This window comes from Chrysemys picta, chromosome 10, assembly GCF_011386835.1.
Source record: "Chrysemys picta bellii isolate R12L10 chromosome 10, ASM1138683v2, whole genome shotgun sequence".
NCBI lineage: Eukaryota > Metazoa > Chordata > Testudines > Emydidae > Chrysemys > Chrysemys picta.
In genome coordinates, this window is record NC_088800.1 from 78986637 (window position 1) to 79007499 (window position 20863).

At 50.1% G+C, this 20863-nt stretch overlaps 1 protein-coding gene across 4 annotated transcripts in view; it reads right to left on the reverse strand.

Annotated features, from left to right (window-relative positions):
* RADIL (Rap associating with DIL domain) overlaps nt 1-20863 on the reverse strand; it is a 73565-nt gene that overhangs the window by 34945 nt on the left and 17757 nt on the right. For 3 of the 4 annotated variants that reach the window (XR_006175134.2, XM_042853124.2, XM_005289083.5), the window contains exons 4-6: nt 6833-7149; nt 3377-4054; nt 1674-1711 (exon numbers count right to left, since the gene is read on the reverse strand). Coding sequence is in view for 3 of the 4 variants with exons in the window: in XM_042853124.2 (XP_042709058.2) it covers nt 1674-1711; nt 3377-4054; nt 6833-7149 (1033 nt within the window). In the remaining variant the exon portion in view is untranslated. Of the gene's footprint in view, nt 1-1673; nt 1712-3376; nt 4055-6832; nt 7150-8632; nt 13186-20863 lie in introns of those variants that run through there. The other variant, XM_065560146.1, reaches the window with a different exon arrangement.

The window sequence follows — 20863 nt, forward strand, 5'->3', positions numbered from 1 at the left end:
ATAGCTGGCACTGCTGGCAGAAACAGCGAGACTGCAAGTGTGCAAGAGGTAAACACGCAGCAGCCCAACATCACACAAGAGGGGAAACGCAGCACTCTTGTGATGTTCAGAAAATAGTGTAAGGAAAAGTAGGCCAACGCCAGGCCTCTGGGGGACGTACTGGGGTTGGATCCAGCATAAACACAGGAAGGAGTGAGGCAATGAACCCATTCAGGGCTGTGGAATGTACAGCATGCATCCGGATACCTGCAGTCCACATGCATGTAAACCCTGACTGTCAAGGAATCACATCACTTCAGGGAATGCCTGTGCAGGGTCCCGGTATAAAAGCGTGTCATGAGGGCTAACATGCAGCATAGCCCAATGGCTAGGGGAGAAGACTAGGACTCAGGAAACTACAGTTCAATTCCCAGTTCTACCATTGACCTGGTAAGAGACCTTGGCTGAAGTCACTTCAGTGCTCTGTACCTGTTTCCTCTCCTTCCCTTTGTCTATTTAAACTCTCTGGGGGACTGTCACTACGTTAAACACAACAAAACCCCCAAGGTGTTACTGTAAAACTATGAAAGGAAAATCTCTATTCGCTCCCATCTGTGCTTTAAGGGCCTAAATCTTTTTAAATGGCCTCCAGTTCTGCTGGCACAAATGCTAGCACTCCACTATCAAAGGGCATGTCTGCACTTTGAACTGCGGGTATGATTCCAAGTGAGAGGAGACGTACTGGTGCTAGCTCTGATCGAGCTGATGTGCTAAAAACAGAGCATAGCCTCGGTAGCTCAAGGGATGAGCTGCCCCAAGTACACACCTAGCATCTCTGATGGGCGTGCTCTTTGGGCAGCTAGCCCCCCGTGCTGCTGACGCTGCTATGGCTACACTCTATTTTTAGCATGCTCACTCGGTGAGAGCTAGTACGAGTATGTCTCCTTGAGCTGGGAATCACAGCCCCAGCTCCAAGTCCAGATGTGCTCTGACTGCCAGCATCTGCAACTAACTGCTGGTGGGAAAATGCAACTGCAAAATCAGAAGCTGGGCTAAGGCTGCTTTTAAAAAGTGGCCTTTCATTGCTCTTTACATCACTAGGGCATCTGGTTTTTTCCAGGGGCGAGGATGTGGTGAGGCCCACAGGTACCTCTGCTAGCCGTCTCCTGGCCACAGGACAGCACTGCCTTCTATCTACCCTTATAAAGGGCACGGACAGCAGGGGTGCTAAAAGCTTTATGTCCTTGCTTCAGCAAGGTAGGGGGTCGAGCTGTGTGACGTTTTGAAACACCAAGTCATTGCAAAGAAAAAAATATAGAAAACGTTTGAGTTTTCTCCGATTTTGTGTTTGTTTTTCTAAACGAACAATTCGCCAAAACGGACATGAATTCACAAAATGTTCCTGTGTCGCTGAATTTGCATTTGTCGCCGAAAAAAAAGTGGTGTGTAAAAAAAGGTCGCCCAGCTCTGGTGGTGAACCAGGCAAGAAGCCCCTACCTAAATTAGACATTAGCAGAAGCACCTTGCTGAATCGGGGCCTGCATATTAACAATGCTGCCTTGGCCTAGTGCTCTTTACAGAACTTCCCTCTTGGCAATTTCTCTCCCTGTAGGTGCAGCTCTTTCGCTATTCATAAGAGGAAGCAGGAGTGGGGCAGGAGGAAGGCAGAGAGAGTAAAGACGGGTGATACTTACTGCTGGGACTGCTTCTCGGCCAGCTCTTTCGTTTTCTCCTAGGTTAATGGGGGGGAAAACATAAGTCAATATGAGATAACCATAATGCAGAGAGAGACAGGGACGCGCACACACACAAACACCCAGGGGAAACAGTACTATCTGCGACAGGAGCTTGGGATAGTTTTGTCAGGGACATTGAGTGGGCTGGCTATTCTGCGCTTTATTGGAAGGCAGAGCAAAACTTTGGTGACTTTTGTTTAACTTGTGCCAAAAACTATATTTAAAATGCCTACTGGAGACTTGCTCCATCTCTAATGCACCTTCTAGCAACTGCAGCTGTTCTGCATAGACAGTTAAACGAAAGGAAATGACGCACAGATGCTATGGCGACAAGCACGCTCGATTTGCTAATATAATTACAATATATGTTGCAAGCGCACAAAAAGGAATGGGGCGGGAAGGAACCAGGGAGCCTGGAACTATGCAATTGCCTAGAATATAATTACGCAGATATATCCTTATGTGTTACAGTGTACAATATGTAGGTGCTTATTTCAGGGTAAGTTGCCCACTGGGATTCCTGTGTATGTCTCACTGTGCCCACCAGACTGATTGTTATTTCAGTTCCGATGTGCTGCACGGCACTAAGGTTTTATTTACAGGAACGCTTCCCCTTGAAGTTCCCCACCGTTGCTACCAGCTGCACCTGTATTAGACAGGCTACTGCCATTCTAATCATCGTGTTGTCCTAAACTTGCTCTGAGCAGGGTTACTCTGCTTAAAATGCTGGTGGCTGCCTGCAGCCTCACCTGGGTAGCAATGGTGAGAAACAAAGTCTGGTGTAAACGAGGCCAGAATGGCACCGCGCGCTGCAGGAGAACGAGGTGATCTCTAACAAGGAGGAAACGTACAAACCCTGATTCCACAAGTGCATTTCCTCCACTCACGCTCCCTGACAGTTGGGCAGCAACATGGAGGGTTGTGATGTATGGTAGCTGGCATTCCTGCCCCGTGACCAGGCATACGGCTAACAATGACTCCGGCCTGCAGTGACCTATAAACCCAGACCTCTCCCATACGGCAGCAGCAGTCCAAAACCCTTCCCATAGGCCTCCAGTCTGTGCTTCCAAGGCCATTGGCTGCGAAAGGAGGGGTGGTACTGAGCAAGGCTAGGAGCTACCCCTCATCCTACGGGTTGAACATCAAACATTTAACAGGGGTTTGGCCTTTCCTTGCACCTTCTGACCACATCAATCAACACCAAGCAACCCCTTCAGCCCAAGCCCCTGGGATCTCTCAAACCGCTATGGCGAGGGAGGGGACAAGACCTCGGATTGATGGACAGGGTTGGCTCCTCATCAACGGACCCTTGCAAGATAGTTCAAGGCCTGCAAGCCTCTACGAATTACATGGGGATCTACAGTGCGCCTCAGGGCTGCCACCTGCTTTAATCCAGCCTGGGCAGACGTCCAGGCAGAGCCTCACAAACTTAGTGTCTGTGGGCTGCACAGCTGGGTGACAGGGAAGGACGGTGGTGATTTGGTAAGTGCAGCCCTTGGGCCCCCGGATCCACCAATGTGGCCCTTGGACGGGCAAAGTTTGAATACCCCACCCTAGGTTTCGAGTTCACAGGAGGTGTTATTCGGAGACCCTACAGCACCTGCTGCGTCCCCGGCACTACCCCGTGTCCCCGACTCCCCTAGGAAAGCTCACAGACTGACCCACACCGTCCTCTGAATCATCTTGGCTGACTTGAGCAGCAGCTGGCCGAAGTCGCCCGGCTCGAAGCTGGTGGCGGAGTGCTGGATGCAGAGGCACAACAGGAAGGCCGGTGTCAACTTGTGATCGTCACCCCCAGGCTCGATCAAGGTCATGATCCTTCTCACCAGCACGTCCTCGGCAGCTCTCTCGAACTCCAGCTGCAGCTTCTTCCTGGCTGATCTTTGGCCTGAGGCGGGGGAGGGCCCGTGCCTCTTGGAGGAGGGGCCCCTCTCCTTGAGCTGGCTGCCACACATCTTACAGAGCACGGGGGCCTCAGGGTCCGAGGCACGATGCATAGATTTCAGCCTCATCAGCGTCTGTGCAGGCAGTGGCTGGGCCCTCGTGGGGTCCTTGTAGAGCAGCAGGTAGTAAAGCCCCAGGGACAGGAGGTCTCCGTGGTGCAGCACGATGGTCTTTCCCACTTCGGAGAAGTTGACGGACACACTGGCCCCCGGGATGAGCTCAAGGATCAGCTTCTCCTCCGAACGGTGTCGGGAGCGGCTCGACAGCTTGAGTCTCCTGATGGTGCAGTGGAGGGGCAGGATGTCCGGGGCGAAGAGGCTGATGCTGGGTTTGCTGGACTGAGTCCGGTGGCCCACTGTGTGCTGCTCGCGGTTCAGCAGGTAAACCAAGCTATCCTAGAACGCAAGCATGAAAACAGGTAGCAAAGCAGGCACGACCCCCGGGCAGCTGCACAAGTGCCTTGATCTGACAGGACGTCAAGCCATGAATCTAGCTTTCCCTCTCTGGTCACTCGCTCTGGTATCTTGACTCATCCGTGCCGGTGGCCTCTTGCAGTTCCCTGGGTGCCCACAGCCCATATCTTTGCACTGCAGTGCTATTTTTTATTCCAAACACTGCAGTGCTTTCCCCAAATTATAACTTGAGTTGGCGTGGCAGTGACTCATGCAGCAGAAGAGGCATGCTACAAGAGACAGGACTCGGAGCAATTAGCACGCAATGGCTCGATTTCCACTGCAATTGCTATGTAACTCTGCTGTGCCTATCGCCTCGCTACATGTACCGGCTAATACATTTGGTACCGTTACACAAGTAACGGAGCAACCTGCATCCATCCCACTTGACTCTAGCTGGGGAGGAAGGTTATATAATTCCTCGGAAATTGGATAGCTACTCCAGTATAATGAGTGCCAATAATTAACATCAAAGATTAGCAGCGCCTTTTGGGTATATGGATGCAGAATGAGTGAACTACTGTTCCCAGGATGCATTGCAAAGGGAGCAAACAGCTGGAGATCTGCTGACCTGCCCCAAGCTATCTGGTATCATCTGCTAGTTTGCAAACAGTAAGGGGCATTCACTTCATTGACTCTTCCCACTTCTACGGGACTAACACAGCATTAAGTCATACACATCAACCCTTCAGATACAGTTGGTCAACTCTCAGGATGGTTCTGGCCATCAGCACACTCTCACGTTAACTCAAATGAGTTCATGTATCACTAATCACTGCTCTATAAAATCACTGTTCAGTGTGACTCCATAACCGGAGTCAGGGACATTCTGGAACTCAGACATAAATGGAGAGTCCCTCTCTCCAAGGTCAAGATCAGTGGGTTTCACTTGCTCTTTGTAGCACTTTTTTCTTTCCCACCTTCCACTCTCATTTCTCTTCTCAGACTACAGAAAGGGGCGGCAGCTAAGACAAAATCACACAGGACCTAAGTCTGCCCTCATTTATACAAGTGCATCTTTCACTGACTTCCATGTGTGAGGACAGAGCAGGACCCATTCTCTCTTGCACTGGCAGTGGGATCTAGTGGTCAGAACTGGGGATAGGGAACCAGAACACCAAGGCTCTGTTCCTAACTTTTCCACTCACTTGCTCTGCAACAAGGGGCAGCTCACTTAACTATTCAGTGCCTCAGTTTCCCTATCTGTAAAATGGGGATAACAAGCGTTGTTGTTCTAGAGGCTCGCAGTGCACCCTATAGTAAGCAGAGGTAGCACAATACCAGCTGGCAAGGACTATAAGATCTGTGTTACAACAGAACAGAACACGAAATCTTAGCAAACTCTGGCATTCAACCCTTGACAAAACAGTTAGTAGGTCAGTAGCCGGAAGACGAGTGCTATTCGCTGCCAGTACTCAAAGTGCATGCTGGGTTTGGGGAGTGGTTGAAATTTCCCACATGACCCATCTACGTATCACCTTTCAGGGGTGTTAAATTGGCACAGACGATGACAGAGCAGCTTCAGAGGTAACACCCCATGGAAGCGAATGGAGGCAGCTTGGAGCTCTCGGTCATTGCCGGCTGCCTGGCTGCAGACTCAGGCAGACGGCACTGCGTGGGCCAACAGTAGGAAGGTTTTCGTCACACGCATGAAGGCTTTTTTTAAAAAATCATCAAATCTTAAATTCTGCAAGGAAAGTTCCCTGATCGCCCCTGGCGAGTGCCTTTGCCAAGCCCCAATGGTATTTATTATGCTGCCCTACGGCACACTATACAGCAGGGGTTGGCAACCTATGGCACGCGTCCCGAAGGCAGCACGCGAGCTGATTTCCAGTGGCACTCACACTGCCTGGGTCCTGGCCACCGATCCGGGGGCCTCTGCATTTTAATTTAATTTTAAATGAAGCTTCTTAAACATTTAAAAAACCTTATTTACTTTACATACAACAATAGTTTAGTTATATATTAAAGACTTATAGAAAGAGACCTTCTAAAAACGTTAAAGTGTATGACTGGCATGCGGAACCTTCAATGAGAGTGAATAAATGAAGACTTGGCACACCACGTCTGAAAGGTTGCCGACCCCTGCTACACAGTGCAGCGGCTTTGCACTGCATTCACCTTAGTGCTTTATGGGACATTCCCAAAGGGAAACCCAGCATATTCTAGGTAGGCTGCCTGTGCCCACTCCACCCTTATTCCTGGGCTCTGATGCAAGCAGGACTTGGCTGACCTGAGCAGCTGACGCTCACGCCTGTCCCTGTCGCCATGCAGGTTTCGCCATGGCTCCAAAGAGACGCAACTTGGACAATGCTCCAAACAAGCAGGAGCCCTTGCAGCAAAGTCAAGAGACAAGACATCTGCTTAAATATTGTTTGAGAAAACTCAACTCTCTCTCAAAACCCCCGGCAGGCCACAACTGCAGTCAGCCTGAGTGGCTCTCGGGGTTACTAGCAGACGCTAGTTCTTTCCCTCAGCATCTCTGTGCCAGGATCCCCCTTCCCTTGGGGCAGGGGATGTAGCAGCCCACTCTCCGAGCATGTCTCTGGACTCCAGGAGAGTAGCAAATGCCACGCCATAAAGCATCTCAGTGTCTGAAAACCCACACCTCCCCTAGGGCACCTGCTGGGACTGTCAGGAGCTGATGGCATGGGCTGTAGAGGGAGCGCACAGACCGTCAATGTAAGTAAAGCCTCACAGAGTGACAGGTTGGGTGCTTACATGCTGGTAGCTGTAGCCCTGCAGGAGTAGGAGGTGAGGGGACTGGTAGAGGGAGTACCGCACACTGCTGCCATTCCGCTCCGCCGTGGGGGCCTGCTGCTCATCCCTCGAGCTCTCCAGGCTGCGGATGGTCTCGGGCAGCGTGGAGTAATGTCTCTTGAGCTGCTCCTCCTCTGGCGAGCCCACGTGACTGAGGCTGGTCTCGCTCACGCTGCGTCGGAGGGTGGGTGGCGTGGAGTGTCGCTTGCATCCCGTCAGCAGGGTCATGGTGCCCTTTGCACGGTTCCTCTGCAGCTTCCGAGCCTGGGCATTGATGCCTAAGGACGAGAGCAGCGTTCAGTGCTGGGGCATGCAAAGAGCTTCCCTGGTTTTTTGCCCTGTGCCAGTCCTGCTTGGGGAATAACAAAAGTGAGTGTTGGCCCTGGGACTGCCCAGCCAGAAACTGAGCCAGCCACATCCCAGATACCAAAGTGTGGGCTCTCTGAACACGGCCTTCACTCCCTAGGCCTGGCTTCACCCTGCCAAACGAGGGCCTTGGAGATCTCTCTGTCTATTAATCCTTAGGCCACCATTTTATCTCTGGACACCTTCATCACTGCCCAAACACATGCCTTCTAGTCAGCCGCTCGCATAGATGGAGCCATAAGAGAGCCCTAGCACAGCAAAGACATGTTCCCAGACATCGCACGAACTGCCTTTCCATCCTGCCTGTACTCCCCTGCTCAGACTCTGCCTAGAACCTGCTGTCACCTGCCCCAGGATCACAGGGCATTGAAAATCCTAAGGTCCCCTAGAACCTGGGGCTGCAGTTGGACTATATCTCCAAGCCAGCGGGCCAGCATCTTTAAACCCATCATAAATAGATGCATCACTTGCGAGACTCTGAATAGCAGAGGAGCCTCTTAAGAAAGGACCCTTAGTCATATTCTGTCCAGCATCTTCTCACCGCTTTGGCCAGCAGAGGATTAGCAAAATGTTGTTTAAAGCTCCTGGAAACTCACCACACCATTCAGGAACCAGGAGGGGAAAGCAACATTATCCCTCCAAAATGAATAAGCCCAACCCCCACTGTTTCCTGAGCAATGCAGCTGGACCCCTAGAACTGACAGCTTTTGAGGGCGAGACACTAGCTCTTGGAAGCAAATACAATCAAGTTTCATGCCAACTTCACCCTGCTAATCAATGAGAGTAACTTCCCAGCCCCACCCCCCACCCTTCCCATTCCAGCCACAAAATGGTCTCTTGAAATATCCTCCCCACCTTACTTGGGAGCAGCCAGGATCCATCTCAAATCTGCAGCATCTTTTTACCAGCTGGCCCAAGCCACCCAGGGTGGAAAATACCTTGATCAAAAACAAACAAAGGCCAGAATGCAGAGTGACAGCCCGGGGGCTTCATCCCTTACCAGGCAGCCAGCAGGCAGGGTCCACTGAGGGTCCTGAGCACTGCACCATTGGCTAAGTGCACCTGGTTGTGAGTGGGGTGTGAGGGCTGACTGCCAGGACCTGCAGACTGCAGTGAAGAGCGTGCCTGCCTGCCTGCTGCAGAGCAGAGCTGTAATTAAGTTCACAAGCATCAATTCGGGAGAGCTGTCAGGAAGACAAATGGGGGCTAGAGCCAGTGTATAAATAGGATCAAACGGCCAAACCCAAACCCATCCTGCTCAGCCCGACTGGATTCCCCACTGCGGAAACAAGCCAGGGTGCCCAAGTCCCTCTCTATGCTGGAAACATCACCCATTGGGCGCAAGTTCTGGAAAAGAAAAACAGAAGTTGTGAATGCTGTTTGGAATCCTCCGACCTTTCATCCGGGGTCCCCAGGAGCAGGAAGGTCGGCTGCAGGCTCATTCGTTGATTAACATGGGAGGAGAATAAAGGGGTCTCGAAAATTCTGTTTCAGGATTAATGCAACAGCAGAATTTAATTTAAAGCAACAGCGGCGTTGTTAAAACAAAGCGCAAGACTCCCCATCTTCTGGATTCCTCCTGCAGTCTTCTATGGGCTGTTGGACCACACGCCAGACATCTGCAGAATACAGGCTCTCCCCAGCAGGAACTCAGTCAAACTCCAGCTCACACAGGGAGACACCAACCATATCCCTCTGTTCAGAACAGAGCAGCACTCTGAACTGGAAAGGCAAACTCAGCAGTCGGCTGCTTAAAGGGACACTCTCGAGGTTAGACCCAAAATGCCACCTTCCTTATTTGGTGAGGAACTGACTCTGGGTTCTGAAGCACATTTTTTGTTTGTTTGTTTTGAGACTATCGCTCCTTTGCTGGGAAAATGAAGTAGACGAGGGCGGGGGAGAAATAAGCCCTACTGTTTACATGCCTTAGGATTAGGACAGGGGATGGCCACACAGCCTAGAGAGTTCTGAAACACGGCCCGCTGCCATCTCAGAGCAAGATGGGGCAGCGCAGGTTAGGACGTGGCCTCCATAGGCTGTGCTTCCGTCCTGGAACAGGTGCAGGGAAGAGCTACTAGGATGATCCGAGGAATGGAAAACCTACCTTATGAGAGGAGACTCAAGGAGCTTGGCTTGTTTAGCCTAACCAAAAGAAAGCTGAAGGGAAATATGATTGTGCTCTATAAATACATCAGAGGGATAAATACCAGGGAGGAAGAGGGGTTAAGTTTAAGTTAAGCACCAATGTGGACACAAGAACAAATGGATATAAACTGGCCATCAAGAAGTTTAGGCTTGAAATTAGACGAAGGTTTCTAACCATCAGAGGACTGAAGTTCTGGAATAGCCTTCCCAGGGGAGCAGTGGGGGGCAAAAAACCTAACTGGCTTCAAGACTGAGCTTGATTAGTGTATGGAGGGGTGGTATGTGATGAGACTGCCTACAATGGCATGTGGCCCATCAGTGACTGCTAGCAGCAAATATCTCCAATGGCTGGTGATGGGACACTAGACAAGGAGGGATCTGAGTCACAACAGAGAATTCTTTCCCAGGTGTCTGGCTAGTGGGTCTTGCCCACATGCTCAGGGTATAATTCAGTGGTCCCCAAACTTTTCAGGGTCACCCCCCCTTACCCCTGTCTGTGCGCCCCCCCAGGAGCCGGGGCCATGGCTTAGGGGGAAGACGGGGAACACCGACAGGGGCAAGGGGGCCAAGGCTGGGGCCGTGGCTGGAGGCAGGTCTGGGGCCCGGACCAGGAACGGAGCCGCAGCCAGGGGCTGAGGCCGGAGCTGGAATCAGCCCTGGGCAGGGGCTGAGGCTGGAGGCGGGCCTGGGCCTGGGCCCAGGACCAGAGCCAGGGCCGGGGCTGGGAGTGGGGTTGGGAGCTGGTACTGCAGCTGGGAGCAGAGTAGGGCTGGGTGGCACTCTCTCTGCACCCCCCATGATGGCTGGCCCAGGCCTGATGCGCTCCCTCCACACCTGAATGTTCCTCCATGTTCCCCTGGGGGCGGCACCCCACAGTTTGGGGACCACCGGTCTAACTGATCTCCATATTTGGAGTTGGGAAGGAATTTTCCCCTGGGTCAGATTGGTAAAGATCCTGGAGGTTTTTCATCTTCCTCTACAGCACGGGGCACGGGTCACTTGCAGGTTTAAACAAGTGTAAATGGTGGAGTCTCTGATTTGAAGTCTTTAAATCAAGATTTGAGGACGTCAGTAACTCAGCCAGAGGTTAGGAGTCTATTACAGGAGTGGGCGGGGGAGGTTCTGTGGCCTGCGATGTGCAGGTGGTCAGACTAGATGATCATGACGGTCCCTTTCTACCCTTAAAGTCTGAGAGTCTAGAATAATTGCAATCTGGCAACTGGCCAATGCAGCCGCTCAGCTGGGCAAACTGTGGATGCCTTTGCCTTAGGACTGCGCAAAAAACAATATTTCATGCTTTTGTGGATCTACAGCAGACACTTCACTAACAAACTAGTCTCAGAGCTCTGCTGGCATCACCCAGGACTCCAAGACTGCTGCACAAAAAAGGAAGCATATAAGAAAGGGTGGGGGCAGTTAAAAAGAAAAACAGCGGAGAAAGGAATGCTATTTTCCAGTTTCTCAGAGGGTAGAACAAGGAGCTATTGAGAACCTATGAAACATTCAACCCTGTGCAGCAGTATTAGGGATTTTATACTGTGTAGGTTGCAGACACAAGACAACATTATCACACGTGAGTAAGAGCAATATTCTATCCAGCAGCGGCATCGCCCGTCAATGTAATGTGTTAGGATACAGACAATACTTTGGGATCCTCAGAGGGAAGGTACCATAGAAACTCAAAGCGCTTTATAAACAGGACTCCCCTGAACAGTAAGTGTTATCCCCAGCTTACAGAGGAGGAAGTGCAGGCACAAAGAGGTGACATGTTTACCCAAGGACGCTCGTGACGGAGCCTGGATTAGAACCCATCTTCCCTAGCGCCAGGACACCCTCACCTAGAAGGCCAAATGGAGAGAACGAACAAACAAAACATAAAAAATACTTGATTGCATTGCTCTGATGTATGAAACAGCATGGGAGCCCTCTCCTGGCACGTGTACAGAAATGTGGCAGAGAAATATTGTCTTGCTGTCCGGAGTCCCAACCCTTAGCCCACTGTGAAGCAACAATAAAGATTTTCTAGCCAGCGAGCAGAAGGGGAGACATTACACCTCCAATGATAAGTTAAGCCCCTTTCCTGCATTAGTCCCTTCAGGGCATCCTCTGCCCCACATGAGATCACCAGTTCTGCACTCCCCATCTTAGGCCATATCCCTGCTATTGGCCAGGAGTGGATTGGCGGCAGTACTCTCATTAGTGTCGGATTTGTGTTTCTCCTGCGCAGCACTTTTTACCTTGCTCTTATACATCCAACACTCAGCACCTGGGCAGTGCAGGAGCCAACCCTCGGTCTGGCTTTCTCTTCTCCCCAGGGATACAAGCCGGCGCGCTTGGCTCTGGAGAAAACCAACTGCCCCTTTTCTGTCTAACCAAGAGCTGCTCTTGTGGGGTCAGGCTGTGGAAAGGGGGGCCTGGGAGAGATTGCAATCTGTCTGCCTGAATGATTCCACACACACACATCCCACAACCAGAGACATGAATGTTCAGAGTTTTCTTATCTAGAGGAAAGGAAGCTTCTGTATTTACTTTGTGTAGCAAAATCAACTAGGAAAAAGCTGCTTTTTACTCTAGCTAGAGCCTCTGTCACAGGCTCTGTTCTAACTCCTGAGCCACGAGGGAAAGATAAACACAGCTCTTTTCCTGAACGTAACAAAGTCCTTCTATAACTGGGTTATTTTTCTAACCCTCTGGTACTGTTCCCCCACTCCCTTGGTATGACAGGCATCTCCAGGGCACCAGGCTCAGGGGCGCGCCTGGCAGTTTGCTTTTATATACCACACGAAAACACAGATTCTCGGGAGCGAGGGGGGTCTGGAAGGGACCCGGATAGCCAATGTGTGCGTTAGGGCTTTTGGACAGGGCAAAGAATCATGACCTGGACTAACGACCGCATTGAACCTTCTGCAGCACTTTCCATCTTCAGAGCACTGGACAGACACTCAGTGTGGCCAACACTTGCAATGCTATTGTGACAGCTACGGTTTTATTGACAGCCCCAGCTCCTAGGAAATCAAGCGATTTCCTGAGAATTGTAGCTTTCTAGCCCTCCTGGGTGCAGAGAGAAGCTTGAAAACATAACCCGAGTGTGCCCTAGTGGCTCCGAAACCAGAAGCAAAGAAAACAAACCCAACATTTATTACAGTTTTTTTTTTTAAATCTCATGGGCTTTTTGGAGCCCAACTCAGGAGTTTTGAAAGTTTGGAGCTGGCAATACTGCACTTGTTTATTCTCTCTCAAAACAACACAAGCATCATCCCCTTTTATAGACTGGGAAACTGGCACACACAGGTCCTGATTTTCAAGTGTGCTGAGTCCTCGTGGCTCACACTGGCTTCAACTGGAGTTGAGAGTGGTTGGCCCCTTCTGAGGCTATGTCTGTGCTACAGATACAGCACTCTAGCGTAGATGCTCTCTACATTGATGGCAGGGGGGTTTCCATGGATGCAGTTAATCCATCTCTCCAGGAGGTGGTAGCTACATATATGGAATTCTTTCATCACTGTAGCCACATCTACCCTAGGAATTACATTGACCTAACTATGGTTCCTCCTGGGGGTATTCTGTGCCACATGGGATCTCTGGATCCCCACATAACAGCAGCTTCCACGAATGCTTTTGAACGATCTGTACCAGGCCAGGAGACAGAGATTATTTCACTTGGAGGAGGCCCTTACTCTGTGCCTTTGTCAGCTCAAGACTAGATTTCTGCAATACATTCTCCATGGGTCTATACTTAATAGAATATTAGGGTTGGAAGGGACGTCAGGAGGTCATCTAGTCCAACCCCCTGCTCAAAGGGGAACCAATCCCCAGACAGATTTTACCCCCCTCAAGGATTGAACTCACAACCCTGGGTTTAGCAGGCCAATGCTCAAACCACTGAGCTATCCATATCGAGCCAGAAGCTGAAGCTGGTGCAGAATGTGTCACCCACTTATTACATTGCACTTCCCAATGGTAGTGCATGACACCTGTGCTCCATGATAGGCACTGGCTGCCTATAGCTTTCCAAACTGAATTTAAAAGTTAATCTTGACCTACAAAGCCCTAACTGGCCTGGGGCCTTGCTGCCTGAGAGATCACCTCGCTCTGCTGGCCAAACAGCTGCAGTCAGCAGAAACACTCCGGCTGGATCAGCCTTGATGTGAAAGAGACAAGGGGCTGGCAGCAGAGCCTTCGGCTTTGAATCAAGCTTTGCCCAAGTGTCTGGGCCTTCCAGGCACCCTGCGTGGCAGTGAGTGGGCTGCTGCAGAGAGTAGGGTTGATGGGGGGCAGATTTGCGGGGAGTTACCTGCTCCGTTTTGTAGGGGGTTCAGCTTTGTTGGCCATCAGGGGATTGAGCTGATATTTAATTCTATTATTTTTAAGGGTTTGTCTACACAAGTAGTTATTCAGGGGCAGCTATTCTGAAATCACTTCACGCATGGACACACTTATTCTGGAATAACAGTGTTTTTTCCAAATTAGTTTGCACGGGGGCGGGGGGGCAAGCAGGGGCATGCCCCCGCAATAATCGGCAAGGGCACAGAACTGCTCCAGCACCAGGGCTGTGGCAGGGAGAGCGAGCGCCTCTAGCCTCAGGGCTGCCGCTGGGTCACAGAGCTCCTCTGGCCTCCGGGCTGCAGAATGTGCCCCTGCAAAAGCGGTCTATTTTTTAAATTCCTGAGCACACTTCTGAGCGTCGTCAACTTTGTTGTCACATAGGTCAACCGTTGTGGAAGCAGAGTGTGTTAGACAGCCGAGACAGCAGGGGGCACTCAGTGATGTTTTCAGCAAGCACAGCAAGTATGTTTTTTTTTTTTAATTTGTCAACGATGGGTTAATGTGGGGTTTAAAAAAAAAAAAAAGGAGAAATTCAGAATCCCGAGGAAATTCTTCCTCAGTAATAGCATGTTATGGTAAATCAAAGCTTGAGCCTAAAAACTACTTGGCACCATCCCTTTAATATAATAGTCTTATCCCTAAATCTCCCAAGGTGTGTGTGAGTAAGTAAGGTTGGTGGGAGCTAAACCCTCAAGAAAGGTTTGAAAATGGAGCTGGTTGGCAAGAAGGCAAATATGTGTAAACAGACAAGCATGGCAATGTGAATCGATGTCCCACTGGTTGTTTCCAGTTCTCACTGTCCACCTTGGGCAGTGTTCCTTAAATCCGTCTCTGCTAGTCAGCTCCCAGGCGCTAAGTCAGCTGCCTTTAGGGCTGGTCTCTAGCAAAGAAGGAGTGATAGAAGACAGGAGACGAGAGGGCTAAAGACAACATAAGACATTATCCCAGTTGTAAAACAGAGCTTTACAACCTGGGCACTAATTAGTGGCTTGAACGGTGAACAACTCCCTCCCACCACAGTGGGATGCCGCTAATAAACTAATTAGGATAATGGATAACCGAATAGATAAAACTCTTAAGCTATCTGCTAGGTCATAGACGGAACCAGAGCCTATTCTACACACTAATAGCTCAGCAGAGGGGGAGTTTCCAGCTGCCCTTGGAAGGAGTGTGTGGCGGGCATGCTTGTGTCTATATACATAGTGACACGGCAGTGTGTGACCAAAGGCAGCAGATGTGTTGTCCACACAAACCCATCCTTTAAAGACCCGCCCAACAATTTATTGATCACCTATACACCTTGAAAGCATCTCAGCATGGGTCTGCTTTGCTGCATGTCCCTGAACTACAGACCATTCCTGACAGGAGTCTGGGGGACCCAAATCGCATCATTCTGGGACCTAAACTTTCCCTTCCACTCCCTAAGCCTGCTCCCTCCAGGAGAGAAGACAGCGTGATGTGGTTTTCATCCTTGGGCAAAGGACGGCTAACACAAGCAGATGCTCCAAATCTAATGTCAGAGATGAATCAGCAGGGGGTATTCATGCAGCACGCTAATGTCACAACACATATTTTTTTGACGTGCTAAATGCCGCCAGCCAGAGGTCAAAGCCAGCTTCCAGCACCACAGCTCTCCCACCGTGGTGTCATGCAAATCTTCCCATTAAAAATAATGAACATGGGACATCCTAGTGTCATAGCAGTTTTCAGAATGGAGAGAGGCCAATAGTGGTGTCCCCAGGGGTCTGTACTGGGACAAGTCCTGTTCAATATATTCATAAATGATCTGGAAAAAGAGGTGAACAGTGAGGAGGCAAAATTTGCAGATGATACAAAACTACTCAAGATCGTTAAGTCCAAAAGAGACTGTAAAGGGATCTCACAAAACCGGGTGACTGGGCAACAAAATGGCAGATGAAATTCAACGCTGATAAATGCCAAGTAATGCACAAAGGATTTTTGGTTCCAGCCTCTTATGATGGACATGCGGAGAAAAGTGTGCTCAGTTAGGGACAGTGCCCGATCGCATTTAGCAAGGAGGACAGTGGACACGACGTTTGGGAAGGAGGCAGTCATAAGCTGGTGGAATGGGAGGAGCATTTTGGCCCATCAAGGATGTAGAAGCAATTTAAAAAAAAAATAGTCACAATTACAAATGTTGTCCCAGGTTCCTGCCTCCCTCATGTATGTTTAGAGCAAAATAAGTGAGTCACCAAGGAAAACACAAGCTTGTCGAATCCTGTCTCATGCAAATGTGAAATGTCATGCACAGGACTGGGAGAGGAGCCAAATGAGCATGGGCAGTGAGGGGGGCGTTAGAGGATAGGAGTGGGGCTGCTACTGCTGCCTGGCTCCCGCTAGATCTGCAGACGCAGCTTAGCACATCTGGAACACGAAGGAGGGCTCAAGAAGCTAGACAGCCTGTGTTACTAGCAAGCAGGAAATCTGCACTCAGATCCCATGCTGGAGTTCCTTGTTTTCTGACTGCTTGTGTTACAGAAGAAGCTTGCTCACTTCCCAGCAGGCCTCATGTTATGGGACAAATTCTCTGCTGGCATAAATTGGTGTGGTGTGGTGCCCCGGACCTCACTGGAACTGTGCCAATTTACACCAACCAAGAATTTGGCCCTATATCAGTAGCAGGGTTAAATGAGTTCACCCACTAGTCCTGGCCACTGCTTGGTGACTTGAAAGAAGGAGGACAAGTGGAACCAAAACTCCCATCCGACCCAGATTTCCTAACCCAGCCTCATCCTCCAGATCCTTCTCAGGTGTGTCCCAGAGTGCAGGTGTCTGAGATGGAGCCACATGGCAGTTGTGGGTTAGGGACACTTGGAGGGAGAGTAGAGAGACAAAAAATAACTGTGAACACAAATCAAGAGGTCTGCTTTGGCCAGTTAAACAGAGCCTGCCTGCAGGATAATCAGCAAAGTGTGCCATTTTACAGGAGATCTCAGAGTCAAGTGGGGGAGGGATACCTCAGTGGTTTGAGCACTGGCCTGCTAAACCCAGGGTTGTGAGTTCAGTCCTTGAGGGGGGTCATTTAGGGATCTGGGGGAAAAAATCTGTCTGGGGATTGGTCCTGCTTTGAGCAGGGGGTTGGACTAGATGACCTCCTGAGGTCCCTTCCAACCCTGATATTCTATGAAGACACTCACCACTACATTTCAGCTATTTGGTTGACTCCACTGCATTTTCAGCGTGTGAAAGGATGACCATTATAGATCACGAGTGGGGGGAAATCAATGAGCTAGACCTCAGCGGAAGTCCCCTGTCAGACACAGCCACCAACTGCTGTATCATTAGCCCATTTGTCCGACGTCATGGGAGACCTCTAGTGACTCGGAGAATTAGGGCCAGTCCAGGTGGCAGGTCAAGAAAAAAAACCCTCTTTGTTCTAGCATTCTATTTCCCCTCTAGCATCTTGGCTTTAAATTCTAGCCCTTACTACCAAGACATCTCGTCACAGCACAATTCCTGATGCCGGGGAGGAGTTTCCTCCAAGACTTCAATGCTGTTGTGCAACGGCTGGTAAGGGGACAGGAGCAAATAAAGCAGCAGATCCTGGATCTTCCAGCCTCGAGCCCAGGTCTCCAAGCAGCAGCAAGATGAGCCCGTCGCCTTCCCAAGGCTTCAGCCTGGTGAATGGCTTCCGTTAGTTCCCATGCTCTCCCTCACTCTCTCTTGCATCTTTCACATAAGCCAAGCGACATTACAAACAACCTCCCCGTAACTCCCTGCCACCCCCACAGACTGTACATTAATAGCGCCTGCATTTATCTCCACGCTGGGCACAGCCCTCTCTCTGCATGGCATCATTTCCAAACACCGCCGCCTGAGGAGACCTGGAACAAGTTCCAGCACTCCCTCGCCCCCTCACTCCTGACACAGAGCAGCTGCAACCTGGGGCTGTGGGAAAAGAAGAAACTGGTAGCCATGGAAGAGGCGATACTGGCAATGGGGAAAACACAGCAGCAAACAGCTCGGCCTTGAGCTTGGGACACAGTCCTGGGAGATTTCATTCACAAAGCAAAGCAGAGAAACTTTCACCTGGGCTCCCTTACGGGGCCTGGAAGGGAGAACTCAGGCATTTTGACCAATGCTCTCTTTGGCAATAAAGCAAAAGCAGATTCTAATAGATGACCTACCGGGCTGTGCATTATGATTATCACGTTTGCCTCAACATGGTGCCTTATACAGTGCCTTGAGATACCTCAGGTACCACAAGCCATGTGGTAAAAACACACGTTCCTGTCTATTTTAACTGCTCCTACTCTCCTGTCTCTGCCCTTGATGAAAGCCAGGCTGTCTGACATGCCACTCCAACACCGACCACAGGACATATGCGGATAAGTATTGTCTTTATTTTAGCACTGGGCTCTTCATGTGACACTGTTCCTAAATACCAGCCTCCTGGGAAAGATTTAACTAGTCCCAGCCCTGCCTCTGCCCTGAAGCAAGCTCAGAGGGGAATTAACCCTGGATCGGGAAAGAGAAGAACCTGGAGGCTGGAGCAATGAAAATAAAACAAACCAAGCTGCCTTCAGACTCATGACAATGACCTGAGCGATTTAATCTGAGCTTGGAATTTCAGGGTTGCAATTTTAACAAACCATTGGTGGTGAAGAACTGATGGTGGCTTAAAAAAATAATGTAAGCTAAGGTGCAACCTAGACACAGTTTCCCTCATGTTTTCCTCAGCAAAGCTGCGAGCTCCTTCAGGCAATGCAGATAGTTCATGAACCATGGCACTGTTTTGTTTGTGGAGTTGTAAAGTGTGCATAAACACTGTCTGCCTAGCTGTGGCCTCCCTTACTTATTTCCACTTGGCAAGAAGTTCTTGGCGTTGATAATATGCACAAGGCTGGAAAGAAACCTGTTATTCTTTCAATGTACAGATATCACTTCAGTTTTTTTTTTTAATTAATGGATATGTCCTATCTCCTAAAACTGGAAGGGACCTTGAAAGGTCAGTGAGTCTAGCCCCCTGCCTTCACTAGCAGGACCAAGTATTGATTTTGCCCCAGATCCCTAAATGGCCCCCTCAAGGATTGAACTCACAACCCTGGGTTTAGAAGGCCAATGCCGAAACCACTGAGCTATTCCTTCCCCCCAAGGAGCCCAGGGGAGATGGGGAAGGGAGAGAATGAAATCTGCTGAGGAGTCCAGTAGGAGGAAGGGAGACTGAAATCTGAAGAGAAGTCACAGGCTAGGGGGTGGGGGAAGCAAGACTGATTGGCAGGGCCGGCTCCAGGGTTTTGGCCGCCCCAAGCAGCCAAAAAAAAAAAAAAGCGGGAGTGAGAGACCGTCCGCCGAATTGCCGCCGAATACCTGGACGTGCCACCCCCCTCCGGAGCGGCCGCCCCAAGCATCTGCTTGCCAGGCTGGTGTCTGGAGCCGGCCCTGCTGATTGGGCAAGAAGCCTGGAGGGGGAGCCTGGGGCAAGGAGCTGGGGAGGTGTGCAGGAGACATAGTACTGGGACCGACTGGAGGAGACAGGGCAGAATAGTCAGTGACCATTAGAGCACACTCCCCCCTCCATAATGGAATGGAAGATTTCTGAGTCTCACCATTCCTCTGCTGAAAACAAATATCTGTGAAAACCACTGGCAAAGTATGTGTTTCATGCCTCCCTCTAGTGGCTGGTCCAGCTAGAGGATGACAACCTACTACTGCTATCAGTTTACTCTGTTAGTTCGAATGGCAGAGGTCTGTGCAGTGGATCTAAAGGTCCCAAGTCTGCTGATGACCCATGTGGGTGTTAATATAATTCAGTATGATGGGATTTCAGGGAAGGGGTATCAGTTTGCTATTTTTTTTAAAAAACCTAGGAGATAACGCAGAAAAACTATGTCAAAATACCCTTAAGGTTGCAAAATCAAGCAGTCGAAATTTAGGAAATGCCAGAACTGGATGGTGGGGAGCAGTACATGTGCTATATCTTGATTTTTGTAAGGCTTTTGACACAATCCCACATGACATTCTCATAAGCAAACTAGGGAAAAGTGGTCTAAAAGAAATTACCATAAGGTGGGTGCAAAACTGGTTGAAAACCCACACTCAGGGTAGTGGTTTGCTGTGAAACTGGGAGGGTTCAAATGGGAGCAAGGAGCTCCCACCTTTACAGTCACTTTTCAGAGCAGAGAACTTTAATGCAGAGTGGCTCTTACAGCCAGGTTAACATAAGAGTAAGTGCCAACCTAGAGCACGGTACTGAATTCCAAAGGCAAGACGTCTAGGGAAGCATGTCTAGAGCTATGTTGCTTCAAAGCTAGGCACTGGCTGCACGGGACAGCATAAACGCTTAAAAGCACCAATCTGTGTCCCAATTTTGCAACTGGAGCAGACCCCTGCAATCCACGTGAAGCCCCATTGTCTTTCCTGGGGCTCTCTGTAGGGGCAGGGGTCCTCCCATCTGAACCCAGTTGCAAGACGTGCCTTACACGGTTGTTACACAAGATACCCCAAATCTCCCATCCATATGGTTTGATTTTGCATGGTAAATGAGCTGCATCCCAAGGACACACTAGCAGTCGTGTATCCTCCCTTTTGTGTGCTTGGTTTCCCAGCTCAGTTATCCTGTTTACTTTTTAAAGGGGAGATAAAATGGATTAAGACTTGCTTAAAGACTGCCAAAGAAACATTATCCTGAGGTTCTGGAAAGCCTGGCCTCTACCTATTCAGAGAGAATGGACTCCTGCCATGGTGGATACTGCAGCTAGGAAAGGGTTGCGTTTATAGCACCATGCAACACTTATGGGTTTCCTGAAACCTGGGAGCCTGCCCAGGACTATACAGAAGCCGAGCAATGCGTCCTGAAACACCTGCACCTCACGGTGAAGCAAATAGCCGCCGGCTTCCCTCTGAATTTCCTTTACTCGTTCAGTTTGGGCCTGATCCAACTTCAGTTAAAACCAATGGAAAGCGTCCAAATTCCCTTCAGCAGTGGATGCAGCAGGCTGTTAATTCCTTCTCCGTTAGCGGTTATAGCAGCGGTTCTCAACCTGCAGCCCACGAGCTGCTTACAGCCCAATCAGCACATAGCTACGGCCTATGTGATATCCTCAGGGCCGTACAGGTACTAAATATTGTGTGGATGCCGTCCACGTAACACGTAGAGAGCTGCATATCCATCCCACAATGGTAAATAGGGTG